Source organism: Zingiber officinale, chromosome 7A (genome assembly GCF_018446385.1).
Source record: "Zingiber officinale cultivar Zhangliang chromosome 7A, Zo_v1.1, whole genome shotgun sequence".
NCBI classification, from domain to species: domain Eukaryota; kingdom Viridiplantae; phylum Streptophyta; class Magnoliopsida; order Zingiberales; family Zingiberaceae; genus Zingiber; species Zingiber officinale.
Window position 1 is genome coordinate 96558167 of NC_055998.1, and position 21319 is coordinate 96579485.

At 36.8% G+C, this 21319-nt stretch overlaps 2 protein-coding genes across 4 annotated transcripts; one reads left to right on the forward strand and one right to left on the reverse strand.

The window, feature by feature from the left end:
* The first annotated feature begins 971 nt into the window (after positions 1 to 971).
* LOC122001838 (sulfate transporter 3.1-like) lies at positions 972 to 4528 on the forward strand. Its single transcript, XM_042556792.1, has 12 exons — positions 972 to 1357; positions 1444 to 1651; positions 1730 to 1901; positions 1987 to 2052; positions 2439 to 2552; positions 2644 to 2760; positions 2853 to 2979; positions 3059 to 3345; positions 3427 to 3617; positions 3700 to 3782; positions 3853 to 3929; positions 4001 to 4528. Exons 1-12 carry the CDS (start codon positions 1030 to 1032, stop codon positions 4172 to 4174), a joined length of 1944 nt encoding a protein of 647 aa, XP_042412726.1. The 5' UTR covers positions 972 to 1029; the 3' UTR covers positions 4175 to 4528.
* A 2677-nt stretch (positions 4529 to 7205) lies between these two features.
* On the reverse strand, positions 7206 to 20440 carry LOC122001839 (TATA-box-binding protein-like). Of its 3 annotated transcripts, none has more exons than XM_042556793.1 (10): positions 20219 to 20437; positions 19793 to 20108; positions 10301 to 10388; positions 9389 to 9460; positions 8338 to 8388; positions 8160 to 8204; positions 7975 to 8067; positions 7613 to 7714; positions 7477 to 7550; positions 7206 to 7390 (listed from the first exon to the last, which is right to left on the reverse strand). In XM_042556793.1, coding segments are annotated over exons 2-10 (603 nt in total). In that variant the 5' UTR covers positions 19870 to 20108; positions 20219 to 20437; the 3' UTR covers positions 7206 to 7389. The 3 variants fall into 3 exon arrangements, 2 of the variants coding, with proteins under 2 accessions (XP_042412727.1, XP_042412729.1); XM_042556795.1 differs by having other exon boundaries at positions 20214 to 20437; XR_006117503.1 differs by lacking the exon at positions 7206 to 7390 and adding an exon at positions 7782 to 7888 and having other exon boundaries at positions 7492 to 7550; positions 20219 to 20440.
* Positions 20441 to 21319: the final 879 nt, after the last annotated feature.

Genomic DNA, 21319 nt, shown 5'->3' on the forward strand with positions numbered 1-21319 from the left:
CGTCGGAGGCAGCGGTGATCTTCCTCAGTGGCTTCAGCGCCGGCGAGAGGAGGTAGCGGAGAGGGAAAGCCGAGGAGAGTCCCTAGGAAGGTGACGACGGAGAGGGCAAATTCAGCGAGAGCTAGCTGGAGATCGTAGACGATGAAGCCGAGGCAGAGGTCGGTTGCGACGAGGCAGGCGACCAGGTCGCGCACGTTGACCAGCGCTGGTACGGCCGACGTCGTGCCCGACGATTGTCGAAGAGCTGGGCGGAATGGCCAGTGGTGGGGTGACATGCCAGAAAAAGAGTGGCAGCGAGAAAGGGGAGCAAAAGAGAGGAGGAGGGGAGCACCAACTGCTTCGTTGACGCCGGCGAAGAGTGTGAGAGGGAGAAAACCCTTGGCGGCGGAAACAAACACCAACCAGCCCCCTATTCAGTTCGTGCACTGCTCCATTTATCCCCAAACCCTACGAAAATGCCCTCCTCCATCTCCTTAATTCCTCCCAAGTCTCATAATACATCCGCATTATATATATATATGTATATATATATAGCTCAACTATTAAATTAGATAAATTTGTATGGAGCTAGCTATCTAGGGAGAAGATAATGGTGGAATGGGATAGGGGTCGCAACTCGCAAATAGGTAGGCTAGGAAATGATAGTAAATGAAAGGATAATTATTGTTAAAAACAATTTTAATGGATACCAATTAAAATGGAACTAAAATCAAACTTTCAATAAAAATATAATAATATTAATAAAATTATATATATTTATTTGATATAATAAATTTTTTTGAGTCTTTAATTTACTATCAATATATTAATTTTATAACACCTAATAGAAAATTTTTCTTTAATTTATTTATTTTCCTTTTTGGGTCACCCATTTTCAGTCTCCATTAAAGAGCCTCTAAATGCCTGCCACGTATCCTTCCAGTGGGACCCATGTGAGCGACAGCTCAACTTGCTATATAAAGGCTCCTCCTGGCTCTTCTTCTTCCCTGCGTCGAAGCCTGCTCTGCTACACTCTCTTTCAATACTTGAATGGGGAATGCGGAGCTGCCGGCGGGGGCGGAGTACGCCCGGAGGGTTCCGGTTCCTCCGGCGCGGCCGTTCCTAGACACCTTCAAGGCCAACCTGAAGGAGACGTTCTTCCCGGACGACCCCCTCCGGCAGTTCCGCCACCAGCCGGCGCCGCGGAAGCTCGTCCTGGGCCTCAAATACTTCTTCCCCATCCTCGATTGGGCCCCCACCTACACCTTCTCCTTCTTCAAGTCCGACCTCATCGCGGGCATCACCATTGCCAGCCTCGCCATCCCCCAGGGCATCAGCTACGCCAAGCTCGCCAACCTCCCTCCCATCCTCGGCCTCTGTAATCGCTCACCCCCTTATAAAAATCCAATTTTTAACAACTTTTCGATGGATTCGTCAGTTAATTTCTTGCTTACGTCGAAAAAGATTCGAGCTTTGTGCCGCCGCTGGTGTACGCGATGATGGGGAGCTCACGCGACCTGGCCGTCGGCACGGTGGCCGTCGCGTCGCTCTTGATCAGCTCCATGCTGTCCAAGGAGATCTCCCCTACGCAGCAGCCGTCATTGTACTTGCACGTCGCCTTCACCGCCACCTTCTTCGCCGGCCTCTTTGAGGCCGCCCTCGGCTTCCTCAGGTAGCTTCAAAGTACAACACCGATTTCCAAAGCGAACGATTTCACTGTTTTAATCTGTGAACTTAACGATCGCTTCAGGCTCGGCTTCATAGTGGACTTCTTGTCCCACGCAACCATAGTAGGGTTCATGGCAGGGGCTGCCACCGTAGTCTCTCTTCAGCAGCTGAAGGGGATGCTCGGTCTCCAGCACTTCACCACTGCTACTGATCTGATCTCCGTCATGAAGTCAGTCTTTTCTCAAGTTCATCAGGTTCAAATTCTCCATTCTTTCCAACTTCCCAATTTCGATCCAATATTTCCGTCTCTTCAAATGGTCGGTGTCTTTTCTCATGCAGTGGAGGTGGGAAACTGCCGTGCTTGGGTGCTGCTTCCTCTTCTTCCTTCTCCTCACCCGTTTCTTTGTAAGTACAGATAGTTGCAGAACTCTGCTTTCCAAACTGATACAACATTTAAGCGCTTTAAACGTGCTAAACTTTGAGATAAGTAAATCTATATATCAACCAAATCTGTCACTGAATCCGTGAGAGGGCAGAAGACAGCCCGTGACTTGGCCTTGCAAATTATTGCACCAGTGTGATCATCAATCAATCTTGTCTTTTTGTTCTTGTTTGCTGCCTCACTCAGCGATACACCTTACTTATTCATCAAAACGTGCACGCAACTTGTAGTTCATTTCATTGCATTAATTCTTAGGTGGGAGTGATTTCACTGTTCTTTTTGCTTTAAGAAACTTGCCTACTGGAAGTGATTAATCTTTAACAAGACTTGGTAATGACAAAAAAAACAGAGTAAAAGGAACCCAAGGTTCTTCTGGGTTTCAGCAGCTGCACCCTTGACTTCCGTGATTCTTGGAAGCCTTCTCGTCTACCTCACTCATGCAGAAAACCATGGAGTTCAAGTGGTGAGAATTTGTTCCTCTTTAGTTCTTCACTTCTAATAACTCAATTCTGATCTCTGTATACAATTATCTATTGGTTGATATGTATTTGCAGATTGGGCACCTGAAGAAGGGTCTGAATCCACTGTCAGCGACGAGCCTGACCTTCGAGCCATCATATCTTATGGTTGCACTTAAGACTGGTATTATCACTGGCATAATCGCCCTCGCGGTAAGTTTTTTTAAAGAAAAGAAAGGGTTTTTGCACTGAGATGGCTTCAATCAATTTGTGCACTGATCAGTAACAATTGTGTGTGGCTATAGGAAGGTATTGCAGTAGGAAGAAGTTTTGCTATGTTCAAGAACTACCACATTGATGGCAATAAAGAGATGATAGCTTTCGGGACAATGAACATTGTGGGATCACTGACTTCTTGTTACTTAACAACTGGTAACACAACCAACCATGATGTTCCAATCTATCTTCATGCGGTACTCGCTTGTTGAATGCAAAATTCTTTATGATTTAGGGCCGTTCTCGCGATCGGCGGTTAACTACAATGCGGGTTGCAAGACGGCAATGTCCAATGTGGTGATGGCATTGGCAGTTATGATCACTTTGTTGTTCTTAACGCCGCTGTTTTACTACACCCCTTTGGTCGTCCTCTCGGCCATCATCATCTCTGCCATGCTCGGCCTCATTGACTACGAGGCAGCAATGCATTTGTGGCATGTCGACAAGGTTGATTTCTGTGTTTGCTTGGGTGCATACTTGGGAGTTGTCTTTGGTAGTGTCGAGATCGGACTAGTTATCGCGGTATGTTCATCATCATAAGAGCCAATCCTATATGTAGGTCAAGTAGCATCTTGCATGATATATGCCATTTGAATATTTCAGGTGTCGATCTCTATACTGAGGGTCTTGCTCTTCATTGCAAGGCCGAGGACTACTGCACTCGGTCGCATCCCCAATTCGATGGCGTACCGAAGAGTAGATCAGTATTCAATGGCACAAAGTGTTCCCGGAGTTCTCATCCTACATATCGATGCGCCTGTATACTTTGCCAATGCTGGCTACCTGAGAGAAAGGTTGGCATATAAACAAACTTTTAAGCAAACTAATTCAAATACACCTCTAACTAGTACACATCTGTCGATCTTTGCTCGATAGGATATCAAGGTGGATTGACGAGGAGACCAAGAGCTCGAAGGGGGAGGAGATGGATTTACACTACTTGATCTTGGACTTGGGTGGTAAGCTAGAACCACTTGTTTGTGTAAACTTGCACAAGATTAATCCTTAATTTGATATCTCCAACTGCAGCTGTTGGTAGCATTGATACTAGTGGAATCAGCATGATAGAAGAGGTGAAAAAGATCATCGAGAGAATCGACATTAAGGTGTGAAACTTTGGCAAAACTGATTCAGTCTACAATGGCCCCCCTAACTTGTTTGCTTGCGATGTGAACAGCTTGTGCTAGCAAACCCAGGGAGTGAGGTAATGAAGAAGCTAGACTCATCAAACGTCCTTGAAGCCATTGGCCATGAGTGGATCTTCCTCACTGTGGCGGACGCAGTCGCAGCTTGTAACTTCGCACTGCACAAGTGCAAGCCCAACGATTCGTCGTGCGAGGATGCTGTTTAAAGCGAGCAATCAGAGCTGTAGATAGAAAGGGTTAAGTTGAGGTCGATGCAGGGTGAGACAGAGAATTCTGATAAGAATTGTTGCCAACTGCAAGAGGCAGAGCCATGGCCATGGAGAGTTTTTTTTTAAAAAGTAGTCCTAGATAGAGCTAGAGGCATGGAATGCTAGATGTGTTGTATCGTTTAGGGTTGCAAGTGGAAGGTTATGATTATCGCAAATTATTCTTCTGTCCATGCTTTCATTCACTACCAGAATTAGAAGAACAAACCAAGTTCAGAATTTAATTCTTCATCAGGACACCATGTGTTTACATTATGTTTGAGACGTAATTTAATAATATTAATTGTTCTTGTCTCACGCAATGTTGTAGCCACACTGGCATATTTAGTGCTTGCCATTCTGTCTGTTTTATAATTTAAAACTATATATATATATATATATATATATATATATATATATATATATATATATATAAAGAATAATGTTTATCAATAAAATTATTATTAACATACTAAAGAAATAAAGAAATTTTTTAAATAAATAAAATAAATTTATATTATCAAGCTCAATAAATAATTAAATAAATTTAAAATATAAAAATTTTAAACAAATTTGAATTGAGAGATTGATAATATTTAAATAAATCAAACTCAAGCTAAGTTTGAATCAAACTCATGCTAAAAAAAATCAAACTAAGATTGAATCATTATTTTAACTTAGTTCCTTTTAGGTTTAAATTGACTTAACTCAATTACCTTATCAAATAAATTTAAATACTATAAAGTCTAACTGAGCTTGACTCATTTACTGTCCTAGTTAAGTAGATTTATATATAGAAAAGTGGTGTTGGTTTCTACAAACCAATCTTAGTGCTGAGTTGTAAAAATCAACATCATCTTGGTGTTGATTTGTAAAATCAGCACTAAAATGACACTGATTTTTACAAACCAACACTAACGTATGGTTTTTACAAATCAACATCATCTTGCATGCAATAAGAGAGGAGAATTGTTGTACGCAGATAATAGAGATTAAAAACTTTAGTTGTTGGCTGTGTCAGATTACCCACGTTAGATGTCACCCACTACCTCCCATATAAAGGTGTATAGGGTATCAATAATTTTTTTTAATCTCTCTCATATGCATGCAACAACTCTATTCTCTCGTCTTTGATTGCATGCAAGATGATACCGGTTTATAAAAATCAACACCCTATGCATGCAACAACTCTCTTCTCTCGTATTTGATTGCATGCAAGATGATACCGGTTTATAAAAATCAACACCACGATGGTGTTTATTTCTACAAACCAGTACCAAATGGTGGTTTATAGAAACCAACACCAAGGTGGTTTGTAGAAACCAGCACCACCTCTAGTTTATAGAAACATCACCAAGTTTTGTTTGTTTCTACAAACCAGCCTTGGTGCTAATTTCTACAAACCAACACCAAGGCGCAGTGTTGATTTCTATAAACCAGTATCACATTCTAATATGGTGTTGATTTCTACAAATCAACATCATCTTGCATGTAATTAAAGGAGATAGAAGAGAATCGTTACATGCATATAAGAGATTAAAAAATTTAGATTTTGACTGTGTCAGATTACTCACATCGAATGTCTCACATTGTCGCTCATATAAAGGTGTGCAACATATCATATTATATATATATATATATATATATATATATATATATATATATATATATATATATATATATATATATATATATATATATATATATATATATTTATATATATATATCATATAAAATTAATTAAAATATATAACTTATGTGATATATATATTGTAACCCGGCTCCAACCGGACCTGGTTCAAACTTGTAATCAAGTCAATGGGCTAGTTCTGATCATTAGACGATTTTTTTTTTTATAAATTTATAACTTTTAAATAATTCTTTTAAAATAATAATAATAATTTTGAATCTTTTTGAACTTTGAACCAACGGTTCCAAACGTTGAACCATAATCATACAATCAAGGTTTAGGGTCGATGTTCCAAAACAAATTAGTGATTCCAAACTTGATCAGGTCTACACAGCATGAGCAAGAGCAAGCTAAGTCGATTAGTTACATAGAGTGATTAGGCAAACGAAAGCAAGCTAAACAAGACCTTTTATTTTATTTTTGGTAATCCATGATCTGATTTTTACAATCCAAGTAATACTTGAAATGGCCAACTAAGTTTCACAGAAATTTTCCATCAGCCCCTAATAAATCGAAATGCACAGATTGGTTCTAGTGGATGGCTCAACATCATAAATAATTCAACTCGAGTATAACATGCCCTTAATAAGATTCAGACCCTCATATATGCATATCATTATTTAATATCTGTTCTATTTGGTAAATCAAACTCGTCATTAGAGAATTAGTAATGTCCATGACAAAGCAAAAAAGGCCCCACTCCTTTGCTGTAGGAAGAATAAGATGCTGGGCTTAATCTTTAGAACAGAACAAAAATAAGTCACTACCTTGATGGGGAAGAAAAAGATCCTGTGGCCTCACACAATCCAACTTGATATTGTTCTGGAGTCTAATGAAATAATTGGTGGCTATCCAAGAGGGAAACAAATGAACTTTTGACTCAGATTAAAAGGAAGTTGATACATCAAATCAAACAGTTCTGGGTCAACCAATGAGTTGTAGCACTTTTGCAAAGGTTGCTAGCTTAACCATAACGCATTGGCACCCTTTCCACTTTCCAAATACTTTATAAACACAGAGAAGAGGAAAACGAGATGACATTGTGGGTTAAGAATCTCCTACAGTCCATGAAGTCCCTGGATAAAGATGATCATGGTTAATCAATCACCCTAACTACAATATAGGAAGTTCAACAAACTTGTCACCGCTGATTGAAAGAAATTATCTCCATGATCACTCTTGAAACAGTAGGAATTCTTGAGCACAGAGAAACAAAACAGGCACAAAAAATGGTTGGTGATTATTATTTGTTACGGATGTCTTGGATGAGTAGTTGGGAACAGAATTGCTCTTACAACTCAATAGCAAATAAAAACATACGAGGCAAAATCTTCTTATATCATAGTTGGAACAAGCTGCTTACTCTTAGAATTTCAAGTTTACATCATGCTAGGCAAATCTTGAATACTACATAGTACATGTAAACAGCAAGTACCAAAGTTTTTCTTGGCTCACTAGCATTAGCACCAATCTGACAGCATTGGCCTCTGTTAAACAAAACATATTTAACAACGTTTTTAAGGCGGTTAGATTATAAATGAAGAATGACACAACTTTTGAGATCCTTGTGTACCATTGCTGGTTTTTCCTGAACTCTGTTAGAACTGGATATATGTTTTCAAATGCTAAGTATGTCTCCTCTCTCACCTACAATAACATATCAAATTAGCGCCAACTGAATCGGATTTATGGGTCACAGAAATCCATACCTTAGCTCCAGTAATAACAATTTTTCCTGATACGAATATCAGAAGAACAATTTTTGGTTGCTTCATTCGGTAGATCAGACCAGGAAAGAGCTCTGGCTCATACTGTTTGAAACAATTGCAATGAACATATTGAAAACACTAGGAAAGGTTTAAGGTTACAAGTAAATACACTGAAAATGCCAATGCAGGATTCCAAAGAGTAATCTGGTTGCCAATGGAAATATATCCTCCAGCTAGAAAGAGATGCATAGGAGTTTTCGGATAAAAAAGAGTGGCCTAAGGCGATTATGCATTAGTGAATAGCTACAGAAATTTGCAGTTCATAGTTAAGCTCAATGGACTGAGACATATCATTTACTTACACTGCAAAAGGCACCATGAGAATATGCGAGGCCTTCTAGCCTGATTGGGAATTTGACATCGCAAGAACCCACAATATTCTGAATCTTAAAATCCTATTTATGACATTAAAATATCGAACTGATTAAAAACAACAAAATAACCTCAAAGTAGGTACCCATAAAGGAAAAAAGAAAAGGACGGTCACCTTAAACTTGGCAGGAAAGCCAAGCTTCTGAATTATTCTAGCATACTGAAAAGTGAATGGTCAAAGTTAGAATTCCCTAGTCCAAATGCGGACACATATACTATATATCATAGAATTCTGCAATCACTGATCACAGATCACTTATGATTAAATGCATTCACAACTGAATTGAACAGACCTTTCTTGCTGCAAGTTTCGATTGCTGCTCACTTTTTGCTCCAGTACATACCTACCAAAGTTTATAGATCTCAAGAGTCAGTGGGTTACAAACAACCCAATGGTCAATGTTTCACAAATGAAGGTAACACTTGTTGACTATATTGTATAAAACAACTCAACATTTTATACTTTCAGAATCACTGCTATAATAGATCTTGAAAAATAGAGATGTTGCATCAGTAAGCCACTGAAGAATAATGTAATGGAAGCTATATTAAACAAAATGCAACTATCCAGTAGCAACCTGATTCTGTAGTTTGACAATATAACTTAGTGACATAAAAGCCTGCATGTTTATTGATATATGTAAAAGAAAAAAGAAAAACAAAAGAAGCTAGTACACTGCTATCTTTCAGATGGCTGTAAATAAGTAAAATGGGAATGGATTATTACAAATGCTTTCAAATCATCAAGTACATACAAGGTTTAAGTTTCAGCCAACCGTATCAACATATGAACTGCAATTATACACTGTTCAAATCAGAACTAACTTGGCTTACACTAGCAGAATTATGACACCAGCTAATACAAAAGAAACATGTAATGCATAATCAAGCTTCAAAAATTACATAAAGAAGTATACATATACCAGGATCAGCATAACCTTCATACCAGGCAAAAATTTTTGGCAGTCTGCCAAAGTTGCAAAGATGATGAATTACTCCCTAGAGTTCATAAACCTACATACCAAATTCTTTGAGCAATACATTGGAAAATTCAAATTGGATGACTTTTCTTTAAGTTTCTCTAGCTAAATCCACAACGTAACAGGGTATTTATCAAAGTTTGTTAAATTTAGAGATACTGAAATTCTGGAAGGGATAGCTGTGCACAGCTATACATGAGAAATTTTGGAAAATAAAGCACACAAGGATGGAAAGCAGCAGAAAGTATTTACAAGAAATACAACCAAATTATAGGTTTTCCCATTTAAAAGAAGACAATAGAATAAATTAAGTACAAGAAAAGTGAATCTAGAACATCCAAACTATGAGAGAAAAATTATTTACCATCTTTCCAGATGCAAATATCAATGCAGTAGTTTTTGGCTCTCTTATTCGCATAATAACTGCAGCAAAACGCTGCATAAAAGAAAAGAAAATCCATAAAAACCTAAACTACCTGTTGCAAATCAATCGTCGTAGTGGACATAGATAGGAATTTGCTGGATAAGGAAAAAAATTGGCTATAAAACTCCAATACAAGTAATCTCCTATATATATGCAACTTATTCTCTAGACTATGAAATTTGAAACTAAGATAAACATAAAAGCAATATAAAACAAAATACGATAGGACTTCTAGACAATATACTGAGTGTATAAACCAAATTTTAGACTTCAAGCCATGGTGCAAGTTATAAGAATATCCTAGTTCTCAATATTTAGATAATTGTATGAAAAAAATTATTCAACTTGTTGCTAAAAAATTAAATAATCATGACAGCTTGTCCCCATAGGACGGGCAGATGGTCATTACATGGGGTGTTGCCACCAAGAAGTCGAGAGGTCAATTCCTGACAACGAAATGCTTGCCAGATTCTGGCCTCCCCCATGCAATGATCACTGTTCAAAGGTAAAAGCCATCCGTGATTTACCTCTCTACAAATGACTATGGGACCGACCGTGTGGGGCGCCCGGGGTCAGCGTATGACCTTTGCCACCAAGATTGGATTATCTGTATTGTTCAGTTGTCAAGTTGGTCGATATTCCTAGAGTCCTCATTCATTCATAATTAAGTTCTTAAATAGTTGAATGTAAGGTTCAAATGTTTCTCACAGTTAGTAATGACAACTTTAGAATCATTATGATCTATGAGAATAAAAGAATGAAATGGTTCGTATATCAATGAATAGAATATTCCATGAGGATCAAGAAAAACACCTGCTTCACAGGGCATTCATTGTCCACATCAAATCATACCTTTGGATTATACTCGGCATTACGAGCTTGTAGAGCTATTGCTTTAAGATCCAACTTGCAGTCCAGGTTAACAGTTGAAACAATGTTCCTGATTATGAGAAAGAATACTAAAATTCTGAGAATCATTAAGGGTACAGAAAGATGATTAAGATAAAGTAGCTATCAAAGAACCATCTTAGGATCATCTAAGGACACGAGACTAGAAATTGACAATTAAATCACACATCAGAGAGCAATTAAAAACTCAAACATGAACCTTCAAAAAAAATTTCAAAGAAACACACTTAATGTCAGATTGGGATACAGATTGTTAAAAACATTAGATTAATAGGGTTAGATTTAGGATTTTATCATGTCTATATTACTCTGTATAGTTATTTCCTTAATGAATGTAATACAAAATGTTTTCTTTTCCCTAAATTATTCGCGGCGTTAGAGTCCCTTTCTAGTGTTACAATTTTCCAAAGAAGAAAATTATCCCAAGGGGGTTGGCTGCCACCTTCCCTCCTTATCTACGTCTTCTTTTATTTCCCGCACACAAGCAATATAGCTCTTCTTCCTGTTCTTGTTGTTCCTGTCATGAACCAACAAACATGCAAGCAATATAGCTCTTCTTCCCTTTCTCATTGTTACTGTCACATGCTAACAAGCGGCAATGCTACTCTTTCCCTATGACATCTACGACCCGGCATCCTCCAACTGCATTGGGCAGCAGCATAACAAGCAAAGTAGGATGCAATCTCTATCTATCCATGCACAACCAACCACCTCCATCACCATTTACACAACTGACCGGCAGCAAATACAGCTATAGCCTCTGCCTGCGACCTTAGCATACAATGTTCGCCAGTGGCACAAAAATTTCTTCTCGCTCAAACCCAGCTGCAGACAGCAAGCTGCTATAACCTACATCAGTGATCATTCACATGAGCCAATGCTTCATGTGAATTCTGGTATCCCTTTCCATCATCCTACATGCAGGGCAATAATCCCTCTTCTCCTTTAGCATCAGAGCTTGCAAACTACTGTTGCACCTTCCATTGATATCCTCGTCTCCCTTCAATAAGATCAGCTCCGCATGCTCACCAAGTAGGTCTGCAATCCAAGGACCAGAGAGCAGTGACTCTCTTTGAAGATTGAAAGAAATGTTACTGCAAGAACCTTCTAGATGAGAGTACCACCACTACTCTTCTTGTGACTGTCAAACAAACATGAGCACCGTCACAGCTACTCTTCTAGAAACCTGATAACCAATTGACAATCATGAGTCACACAAACACAAGAACTGCCAATAATGCCTTTGCTTGCGACTTGACCTAGCAACCTGCTGACCACTGCACCTGAAGCAAATGTGAGAAATCCACGCCAGTCTCTGCTAGCAACTTGATCCAACTGTCTGCCAACAATTGCACCTCATGTGAACATGAGCACCACCACAACAAGCCTTTGCTTGTTAATTGACCCATAGCGAACCAAGAATCTGCCAAGTTTTACTCACAACCTAACTCGACCACCTATTGATGATCCCACCTCAAGAGAACAAAAGCACTACCAATATTAGCCTCTACTCATGACTCGAAGCACCTGCATGCACTGTCAGCTATGCCCAAACTTCACTGATCTAGAGTCGAAGGGGTGCGCTTCATTAACTCATTTTCTTTTGTTGGCATGCAAGTGTCTGTTGTCCTTTTATGTTTATGAAAATTTCACTATTTTATGTAACAAATTGAAGGTATCTTACTCCAGATTAAAGGGGAGTGTGATATTAGATTAATAGAGTTATTTGTCTAAAGAATTTAATCATAAAGGCAAATCAACATAAAAGATAAAATCAATATGGCTAGTAATCCCCACTTGATATTATTCATCCGCATGAAAATTTCAATAAACAAAGATCTAGTACATAAACTAGTCTATCATAGAATCAGCTTTCCAAAAGCCATCTAAAGTCAATGGCTTGGCCTTCATTAACCTTGACAATGCTTTATACAACCACAAACTTTCAATAAAAGAATGTTTAAATATTGTTCCTTGCTAGAGTTTTGAGTCCAAACCATAACAGTATGGTTTCAACATCATGTTGTATCAATGCTAGACACGCTTCAACACACATTGAAGCATTGATTCAATATGCATTAAAATGTACAAACAATGATGACGAATTCAAATAAGTTCTACTTATGTAATCCTCTTTCACCTAGATTTTCTACTTTTAATCAACATATATCAATTAGATAGTTGAATTAAAAATGATGTTTACTCATGAATGCATATCAAATGAATTTACATGTTTTCCTTCAAGCATCTTCTTTCCACTTAACTTGTTTACTTTTATAAATAAGAATACAAAATCTAAAAAGTAACAAAAATTACTTGAGTTTATCTTTATGCATTACAAATACGATGCGCATCCGCACGACAATACAAACACCATAGGAGAGATTACTCATATCAATCAATATCAAAATTCAATTATAGATCATGCTTCTTGACATGATATGAAGTTCAAACAGTGTTTCCATATAAAATAAGAAATTACTAGAATGCTACCACGTTTGAGTTGCAAATAGAAATACACAGAGATTGGACACACTTGTGCACGAGTTTAATAACAAGAAAATAGTTAATTTGAGTGTTTTGATGCTTGAAGTCATACAAATCTACTCTAGTTTTAGACTTACATTTTTAGACTTAAGCATGCAAGCTCACAAACATTCAATTAACACTATCTTTACTAGGAGCATACTTGTAGAACATCTGGAGTCAAATAACTCTACCATAGAATTCTCAATGAAATGAATGAGCAAAAGCTCAGCCTTTTGGGAAACATTCATTTCAATCTCTCTATTGGTCTTTAATTATTGAAACATGGTGTTTAGTTTCAATGTGTATATATAGAAGACTAGATTCTGCACAAGATGGATTTATTGTCACTATAATAAATTAATAATGAGATCTTTTGTTCCTAGCTAATGAGCCTTTTGGATTAATCTTTTCAATTTCATTGTTTTTTGAATCAAGATTTAAAATTTCATTTGAAGCTGAGGCTTTCGTCCTTGACTGAGTGAGACATGCTGGTCATGATAGGTAACTGTGTGGAGCACTAACCATAGGCAACTATGTGGAGGAGTTATGCACGCATGGAAGCCCACTGATAGAACAGAAGCCTCTTACAAGTCAATCTTATAAAACTCATAATCTCATAAAAGTCATTGCCTTGCGAAATGACATAGTCCTAACTCCTAAACAGCCATTGCCTCGTGGAAGTTGTTGACTCATAGTGCCACATGGAAGCCCTTTGCCTAGTCTTCGTCTTGCAAATACCGCGCCATGATCCTCATCCTTGCATGAACTCAAATGGTTGTCGTTCATCTTGGAGAGTTCCAAGAGTCAAACAGTAGGCAAAATGAGATGTTTCACTCATGTCAACTGATATAGGATGATATTATAAACCGCAATTTCAAATTAATGGAAGATGTAAACATATCAAAAGGCAATCAATAGATTTATAGTTAGAATAGTTAGATCAAATAAAATAGGTGTAAGAGATAGAGGGAATCAAACACCACTTCAATCTTGCATAAAGCTAAATTGAAGGAAAAGATTCATGTAGCCAACCAAAATAGTTAGCACAAACACAACTTGATAATGGTTGTGATGGTGGTGCTTGGTCTCAACTTGATTGGTTCTATAGTGAAGGACTAGGATTTGTGCATGGTAGACTTTTTCTCACAACAATGAACAAATTAATTATTGGTCCCTTTTGTACTATTGATTGTCTTCTAAAATTAATTGTTGTTGTTTAGTTTCAACCAAAAGATTACGCAGGTAATTTTGCATTTTAACGAATCACTTATAGCCTCATATTTTAGCATGAATGTAAATAATAGTGCTTTCAAGTTATCCATGCAACATATCCTATCATTATGTTGAATGCTTAATTAGACATATAAGCATCCACTCATATGCTCTATGGTTAGTAAATGTTGGGCTTTAATTGAATGCAGCATACATGGCATCTAGAAATATAGTATAGAAGTATTAAGGAGTAGGCGTAGAAAACTCCAAATTATTCTTATGCACAGAAAAGCATCTTTTTGACAAATCCATTTTATCCTGACCATTTTGTTTGGTATAAAGCGGACTTGCAACAGAAGTAGTGTGAGACATCTTGAACTCTTCCTAAGGGCTATTAGGCTACAGTATACTCCAACTATATCGCAATTAGACACCCATCTCCTTGCCTTACAATAATTACAAAAGAACATTTCATCAATTTGAAACCAGTCATCACAAATTTCTCTGCAGTGACTATTGATATTGACCTGTAGGGGCGTCTCTTTCTTATAGATAAGATCATATGAAATTAGATACAATTAGAACATTACTTCATGGTAGCAAGTTTTGAGTTCTCTTGAGCTTCTTACAAACAAAGGTTCAAATGGCCGGCAAGTAAAAAATATAACAGACTCAAGGAGCTAGTTCAAGTCCACACAATCCTTTTGTAAATTTTAAGACTATTCTTGTTAGCTACAAGGTCTTCTAGTAGTCCAATATATCATAACTAGCAACTCAGAATGTTGCTTCAGCTTCTAGTTGATGTAGGTTTGTCCTCCAGCTTTACAACTTTTTTCAAGAAGAACAATTAAATTTACATTGTAACACACTTGGCAAAATGAGCACACGTAACATTGTTAGCTACTATGTCTATCCTGTTGAACTATGCATCAAGGTTCAAGTATTGTGTAGTGAATCCAATTAAATCCAATGACCCAGTATCATGCTTCTCAATCATCATATATATTGCTTCTTCCACACTTCAATATCATCTCCTATTTCAATATGGGTTGTTTGCTTAAGTTTCAACCAAATAGTAGAAAAATAATCTGAATCATGATCTTCAAGGTCATGGCTTCCAATGAATCAAGAATAGTCACATCCTCATGTTCTTTCCATGGTTTTAAAACTTGATCGATAATGGAGTAGGTATTTCAACCCCTCTCCACCTCACCTATGGGGTAGGCGGTTTTCATTAGTCATTGGTTCAAAAATCATCCCATGCAGGTTGCTTAAGCAGCCTAGATGTAGGTGCAACGATTGAAATTTCATTCCGTGTCGGGCAGCACGAACGATTTTTACCGTTCCGCCTGGGGAGCAAAACCGACACAACAAGCGCATCCATATTTCAAGTGGGTCACGCGCGCGCGCGTCTCGGAGGTGTTGTCGGACGCTTCTACCTTCGTCGGACTCTTCTGGCGGCACTAGAAGCATCGAGGGATGCTTTTGGCGGCGCTGGAAGCATCCCGCGATGCTTCAGGTGGCGCTGGAAGCATGGTCCTAAATTTCGTTCCGTGCCGGGCGGAACGGGCGAAACTTACTATTCTGCCCGTGCACCGAAACCGGCATCGAACTAGGGAAGATTTCGTCGCGTCGTGCGTCGCCCGTCGTCGTGCGGCAACATGGACAGCGTCGCCAGAATCTTCCCGTGCAGCCGGAAGTGTCGCGGCGCGCCAAAAGCGTCGGAGGACGCCTCCGGTGCCGCCGAAAGAGTCACCGGACACCTCCGGTGCCGCCGAAAGCGTCACCGGACGCCTCCGGTGCCGTCGGAGATATCGCCAGACGCCTCCGGTGCCGCCGGAGGTGTCGCCAGCGTCGTTGGAGGCGTTCGCGAGGAGTCGGAGGGGTTGCGGCGTCGCGGGCGCGGGCGTGTGCGAGTCACGGTTTCGGCGTGCCTACTGTACAAAATTCATTTTGCAATTTAAATAAATCAAGCAATTCCCATTCCCACTTAATTGTGATATTTTAAAGAGGCTTTCATAAACCCTAATTAAATTATCCTAATAAAATATAAAAAAATATTTATTTTTTTTTAAAATAAGAAATTTTATTAAATAATGTTCTGAAATTGTTTTTATTATTTTAAAAATTCTAAAAAAATTCAAAAATTCTAATAAATCAAATTTTTATTCTTATATATTTTTAAAATTATTTTATATTTTTTACTGTTTTAATATTTAATTGATATTCTAATTTTTTTATTATTTTAAATATATATTATTTAAACTATTAATTAATTAAATAAATAAATAGTTAATTTATATGATTATTATATATAAAATAGTATTTTGTATTAATTTATACAATTATGATTATTTAATCTGGACATTGGAGAACTATAAAGGTTATCTAAGTAAAATATTACAAGAATCATTGCTTCTATTTAACATATTATATTATGATGTATCAATTTTAATTAGAGTTATTTATACATCAATTGTTTTTTTAAAAAAAATTATATTTAATTATTTTTTATAACAATATTTAGTTATTTAATAATGGAGAACTTATATAAAATCAATATATAACTTATTTTTAAATTGTACACAATAAATATATTTATTTAATAATTACTATATATATAAATAAAAAATACCGAAACTGTATCGGCACGGCACGATACGATACCGAAACCGTATCGTTCCGGTCTGGGACCGAAATCTCGGCACAGGTCGAAATTTTAAACCTTGGCTGGAAGCATCCCGCGACGCTTCAAGCGCCGCCAGAGACGTCGCAAGACTCCTCCGGCGCCACCGAAGACTTCATAGGGCGACGCGGGGCGACATCGACGCCACGTCTGCCCTGCGTACCCATTTAGGGTTCCTGTGCAAAATTAATATTGAGTTTTAAATAATTTAGACAATTCCTAATTGTGATATTTCGAAGAGACTTTCATAAACCCTAATTAAATTATCACAATAAAATACAAAAATATATTTAAAATTTTAAAAATAATAATAAATTTTATTAATTAATATTCTGAAATTGTTTATATTTTTAAAATTTTATTTAAGAATTTTTTAAACAAAATTAAAAGAATTCTAAAAAATTTAAAAAATTTTAAAAAAACCCCCAAAAATTAAAATTTTTTATAAAATCCCCAAAAAAATTAAAAATTTTAAAAAATTAAATTTATATTCTGATATTTTTTAAAATTATTTTATATTTTTTTACTTTTTTAATGTTTAATTGATATTCTAATATTTGTTTACTGTTTTAAATATATATTATTTAAATTAATAATTAATTAAATGAATGAATAGTTAATATATAATTATTATATATAAAATAGTATCTTTGTATTAATTTATATAATTATGATTATTAAATTTGGAATTAGAGAACTATATAGTCGACCTAAATAAAATGTTACAAGAACTAATGCTTCCATCTAATTCACACCCCTTATTAGTAAGATAATATAGTATGATTTATCAATTTTAATTCGAACTATTGATAAATCAATTTTCTTTAAAGAAAACTATATTTAATTATTTTTTCTAATAATATTAAGTTATTCAATAATGGAAAACTTATATAAAATCAATATGCAACTTGTTTTTAAATTATACACAATAAACATATTTATCTAATAATTACTATATATAAATAAAAAAATACCGAAACCGTATCGACACGGTATGATACGATACCAAAACCGTTCCGTTATGGTCTAAAGACCGAAACCTTGGCATGGGTCGAGATTTTACACAAGGTGGCCCATTATCAAGACAACCCATTAGATTCAGTAGGAAAACAAACTGACTTGTTAGATTTTGGTTCTAATAGTATGGGCACCCTAATTTTATCCCACTTCTGCACGATGCTCCTCTTTACTACGCTTGATGCAACTCCTCTACAAGTCATTTTCTTCACCAAACACCTTTTGTATAGAATTTCGGCAATCTTCAGCTTCAATTTTTCCTTCTTTCCTCTCAAAGTGTGTTTCCTTGTTTTGTATGCAATTCCACTCCTCTATTATTGATTTATTTCTCAATCTCAACTCATCTTTTCCACCAATAATTTTCATCAGTTTATCATTAAATTTGTGTGATTTTTACATATTCATCACATCCTTACACTGATTTATTTCAATATTTTCTTGTTTTGCCACTAATTGTTTGCTCCTGTTCTCATTCAATGAGTTTTATCAATTGTTTCCCTTTTTTTATAATCCAAAAAATTAAATTCTTCGAACCGACTAAGTTCTGTAGGTGACCGGCCTGGACCCACAGAAAACACCCGCCAGCCACCCGGAAGTGTGTGCGACTCTTCGCGTAGCAGCCAACGTCCCAGGTTTTTCATCCCATTGGAGGAAAATGCCCTGGAAATGTTTCCCTTGTTTGGCTGGAATGGTTATGAAACATTTCACTTATTTATGCTGACCACCTAGCTCCCTGCCTACCTGCTAAACGACCATCTACTACCTAAAATCACATTTGTCAATGCCTTAGTTCTTTCCAATCATTGAAGAACCAAATTTATAAGTCTCTTTCTTTTCAATCACCCTCCAATGAGTTACGAAACTATGAGACTAATCACAAAGCGGAAATGCTCTCTATGACTGCTATGACAAAGACAAGATGAAAAGACAATACTTGAATGCCGTTAGCATATTCTACAATTCAAAAATTGAAATATTTAAATAAGATACTAAATTAAATATAGTGCACCAGAATCAATTTTCTCAAAATATAACTAAAGCATTAAACAAGAAAATTCCTAGTTGTTATAAGAGAATTGGAATTCATAAATACAAGAGTTTAATCTATTGTATCACTACATACTCTATAAATAACCAGTTCTTAGTAAAATTTCGTTCACACTGTCAGCATGTGTCAATAGACATAAACAAGAAAATTAACTCTCTAAGCTAACAAGCTTTAGGTTCATAAACAAATGTAAAAGGGTGTAATACTTAAGTCTTAATTAAATTGTCAATTATTAAATAGATATCTTACATTTTTATTGCATTATTGTTGTTCTGTATTTCTTCCTCTTTTGGTCTCTTAAGATAGTATAAATGAGTTATAATTTGTGAACCTAAGTCAAGATATCAAATAAGCATGTTGAGTGTCATGTACAAGTATAAAGTCACCAAAAGAGAACTTCCAAGGTCATGCTATCAAGGGATCTTCCATGATAAAATCATTGGAGGGATTTTCATAGGTTAAGACATTAAGGAATCTTCTAAGGTCAAGTCACTAGAAGATTCTTCTAAGATTAGATCTTTGGCTCAATTATATGTTCTTTATTCTAAGGAGATGGATCATTAAGTGAGACTATAATACCCATTCAAGAGGGTCCGGAAATAATTTTTGTATAAGAAGAAATAATATTTGAAGACGTTAGGAAAAAAAGAGTTTAATTGAGAAAGGAGGAGCTTATTTCAAATTCTCCTGTGCCTAATGTCATAAATTAAATCCTTGTAAACCCATATTGCAAATGCATCAGTTTACAAGCATCCAATTCTGGATTATATCTGCCTAACATCTTCAAAAGATCCTATTTCTAGAATTTCTAATAAACTCAATCAGAACATGTTCCATGTAATGAACGGATCTTTCAGCAAACCAAAACCTCTCATACAGTATTACACACATTATGTTATGTTCAAAATTTGACTTAGTAATAATGCTAGCAAGGGGAACTTACTGAAGTGTCGGAACGATGCCAGAAGGATGTTTGGAGAGGTCAACAGGTTGGCTTCCCTCTAGGCCCTGTTCGGCCATGTGCCTCTTATAAAAAAACAATCAAGATGTTTCCTCCCGAGTATATATATTATCCCTTCTCCTTAACTTGCTCCCAAAACTCCCACAATCCCTTCGTTATATCCAAACCGGACAAAAAAACACGATTTGCTCCATAAACAAGACACTCTCTTCCTTCTCCACGAAATTTCCAGTGACAAACAGAATCGACGACTAATTCAGCTCCACACAACTACGTCACCGGCCGAATCACCACGAACCTGCGGAAGTAGAAAGGAGATCAGCAAGATACATCGACATAGCAGGCATTCCTGCAGAATAGAATAGAAGTAAAGCACGAGAATAGCCAGAGAAGGAAAACAAACATCACCCAATTTGACATCAAACGTATAGGCGTTGCTGCAGATCCCGGGTCAATCGAGCGAGGCGTGATCGAAGTCGGGTGGATTCAAGCGGGAAAGCGATATCTGTGCGAAAATCCAAAGACGATGAACCTTTTATAGGAGAGGAGCAGATCGGGGGATATATAGGAAGAGGGAGGAGGAAGAATCGGATGAGACGAAGCGAGAAAGGGAAAGAGCGAATTCGACCACCGGATTATATCTAGGGCACATATTTGCACATAAACCCCCTCCTCAAACCTTATTCTCGCACTAATCCTCGTCCTCGAAGGACGAAGATTCCAGAATCGTTTCATAAATTCAAATTAGGGGGCAAACTATAATATTTGAAACTATGAGAGATCATTGGAAAAGAAAATATGGTATGGGTGAATCAAAGTTACCTCAAATTAACTAAGTATTTGATGAGGTTGTAGTGGTCCGGTCCTGAGTAACAGACCTCTAATATTTGAATTTTAGTTGTGGTATATTACAAGGATTTTACTTTAGAAGGATAACAAATTTAAAAATATTGATCGTTTTGATGAATCTTTGATCATGATAATAAGTAGAAACTTTTATGAGATATATCACGAAGATTAATAGTTCTGTTTTAAAAATTAGATATCTGAATTAAAAAAAACCTCAAATTAACCTAAATCCAATTTTAAAAAGAATTAAGTCCCTCTGAAGAATATAAGTTGACTTTGTAAATTATCTACCTTTATATAATCTATGTGGCAAAAAGATGATTCGCTCGTCCCCAGCGCCCCCCGTCAACCCGTCCCTAGGCCAACACGGAAGAGATAAATCACGGATGGCTACTAGTCATTAGTGCAAATGGCCAAAACATGGGAGAGATTATGCTCAATTACGCCGAATTTCGATCTCAAGACCTTATATGACAACACCCTATATTTTAACCATCGTATCACAACACCCCATATCTTTGCGCTTGGGGCAATGTTGCAGCTAATGAGGTTATAACCTTTATATAATCTAGAATGCCCATAAAGTGAACATAATTATTTTTTATTGTATTAATTAACTTGATCCTTATATTGATGGGTTAGATACGACCTTTATCTCTC

Coding starts and splice junctions, on each gene's coding strand:
- LOC122001838 (XM_042556792.1), top strand. CDS start 1,030: ATGGGGAATGCGGAGCTGCCGGCGGGGGCGGAGTACGCCCGGAGGGTT. Junction 2,553..2,643: donor AAAACCATGGAGTTCAAGTG/GTGAGAATTTGT, acceptor ATGTATTTGCAG/ATTGGGCACCTGAAGAAGGG. Junction 2,761..2,852: donor CTGGCATAATCGCCCTCGCG/GTAAGTTTTTTT, acceptor GTGTGGCTATAG/GAAGGTATTGCAGTAGGAAG.
- LOC122001839 (XM_042556793.1), bottom strand. CDS start 19,869: ATGGCCGAACAGGGCCTAGAGGGAAGCCAACCTGTTGACCTCTCCAAA. Junction 7,715..7,974: donor CTCATGGTGCCTTTTGCAGT/GTAAGTAAATGA, acceptor TGTTTCAAACAG/TATGAGCCAGAGCTCTTTCC. Junction 7,551..7,612: donor TTGTTATTACTGGAGCTAAG/GTATGGATTTCT, acceptor ATGTTATTGTAG/GTGAGAGAGGAGACATACTT.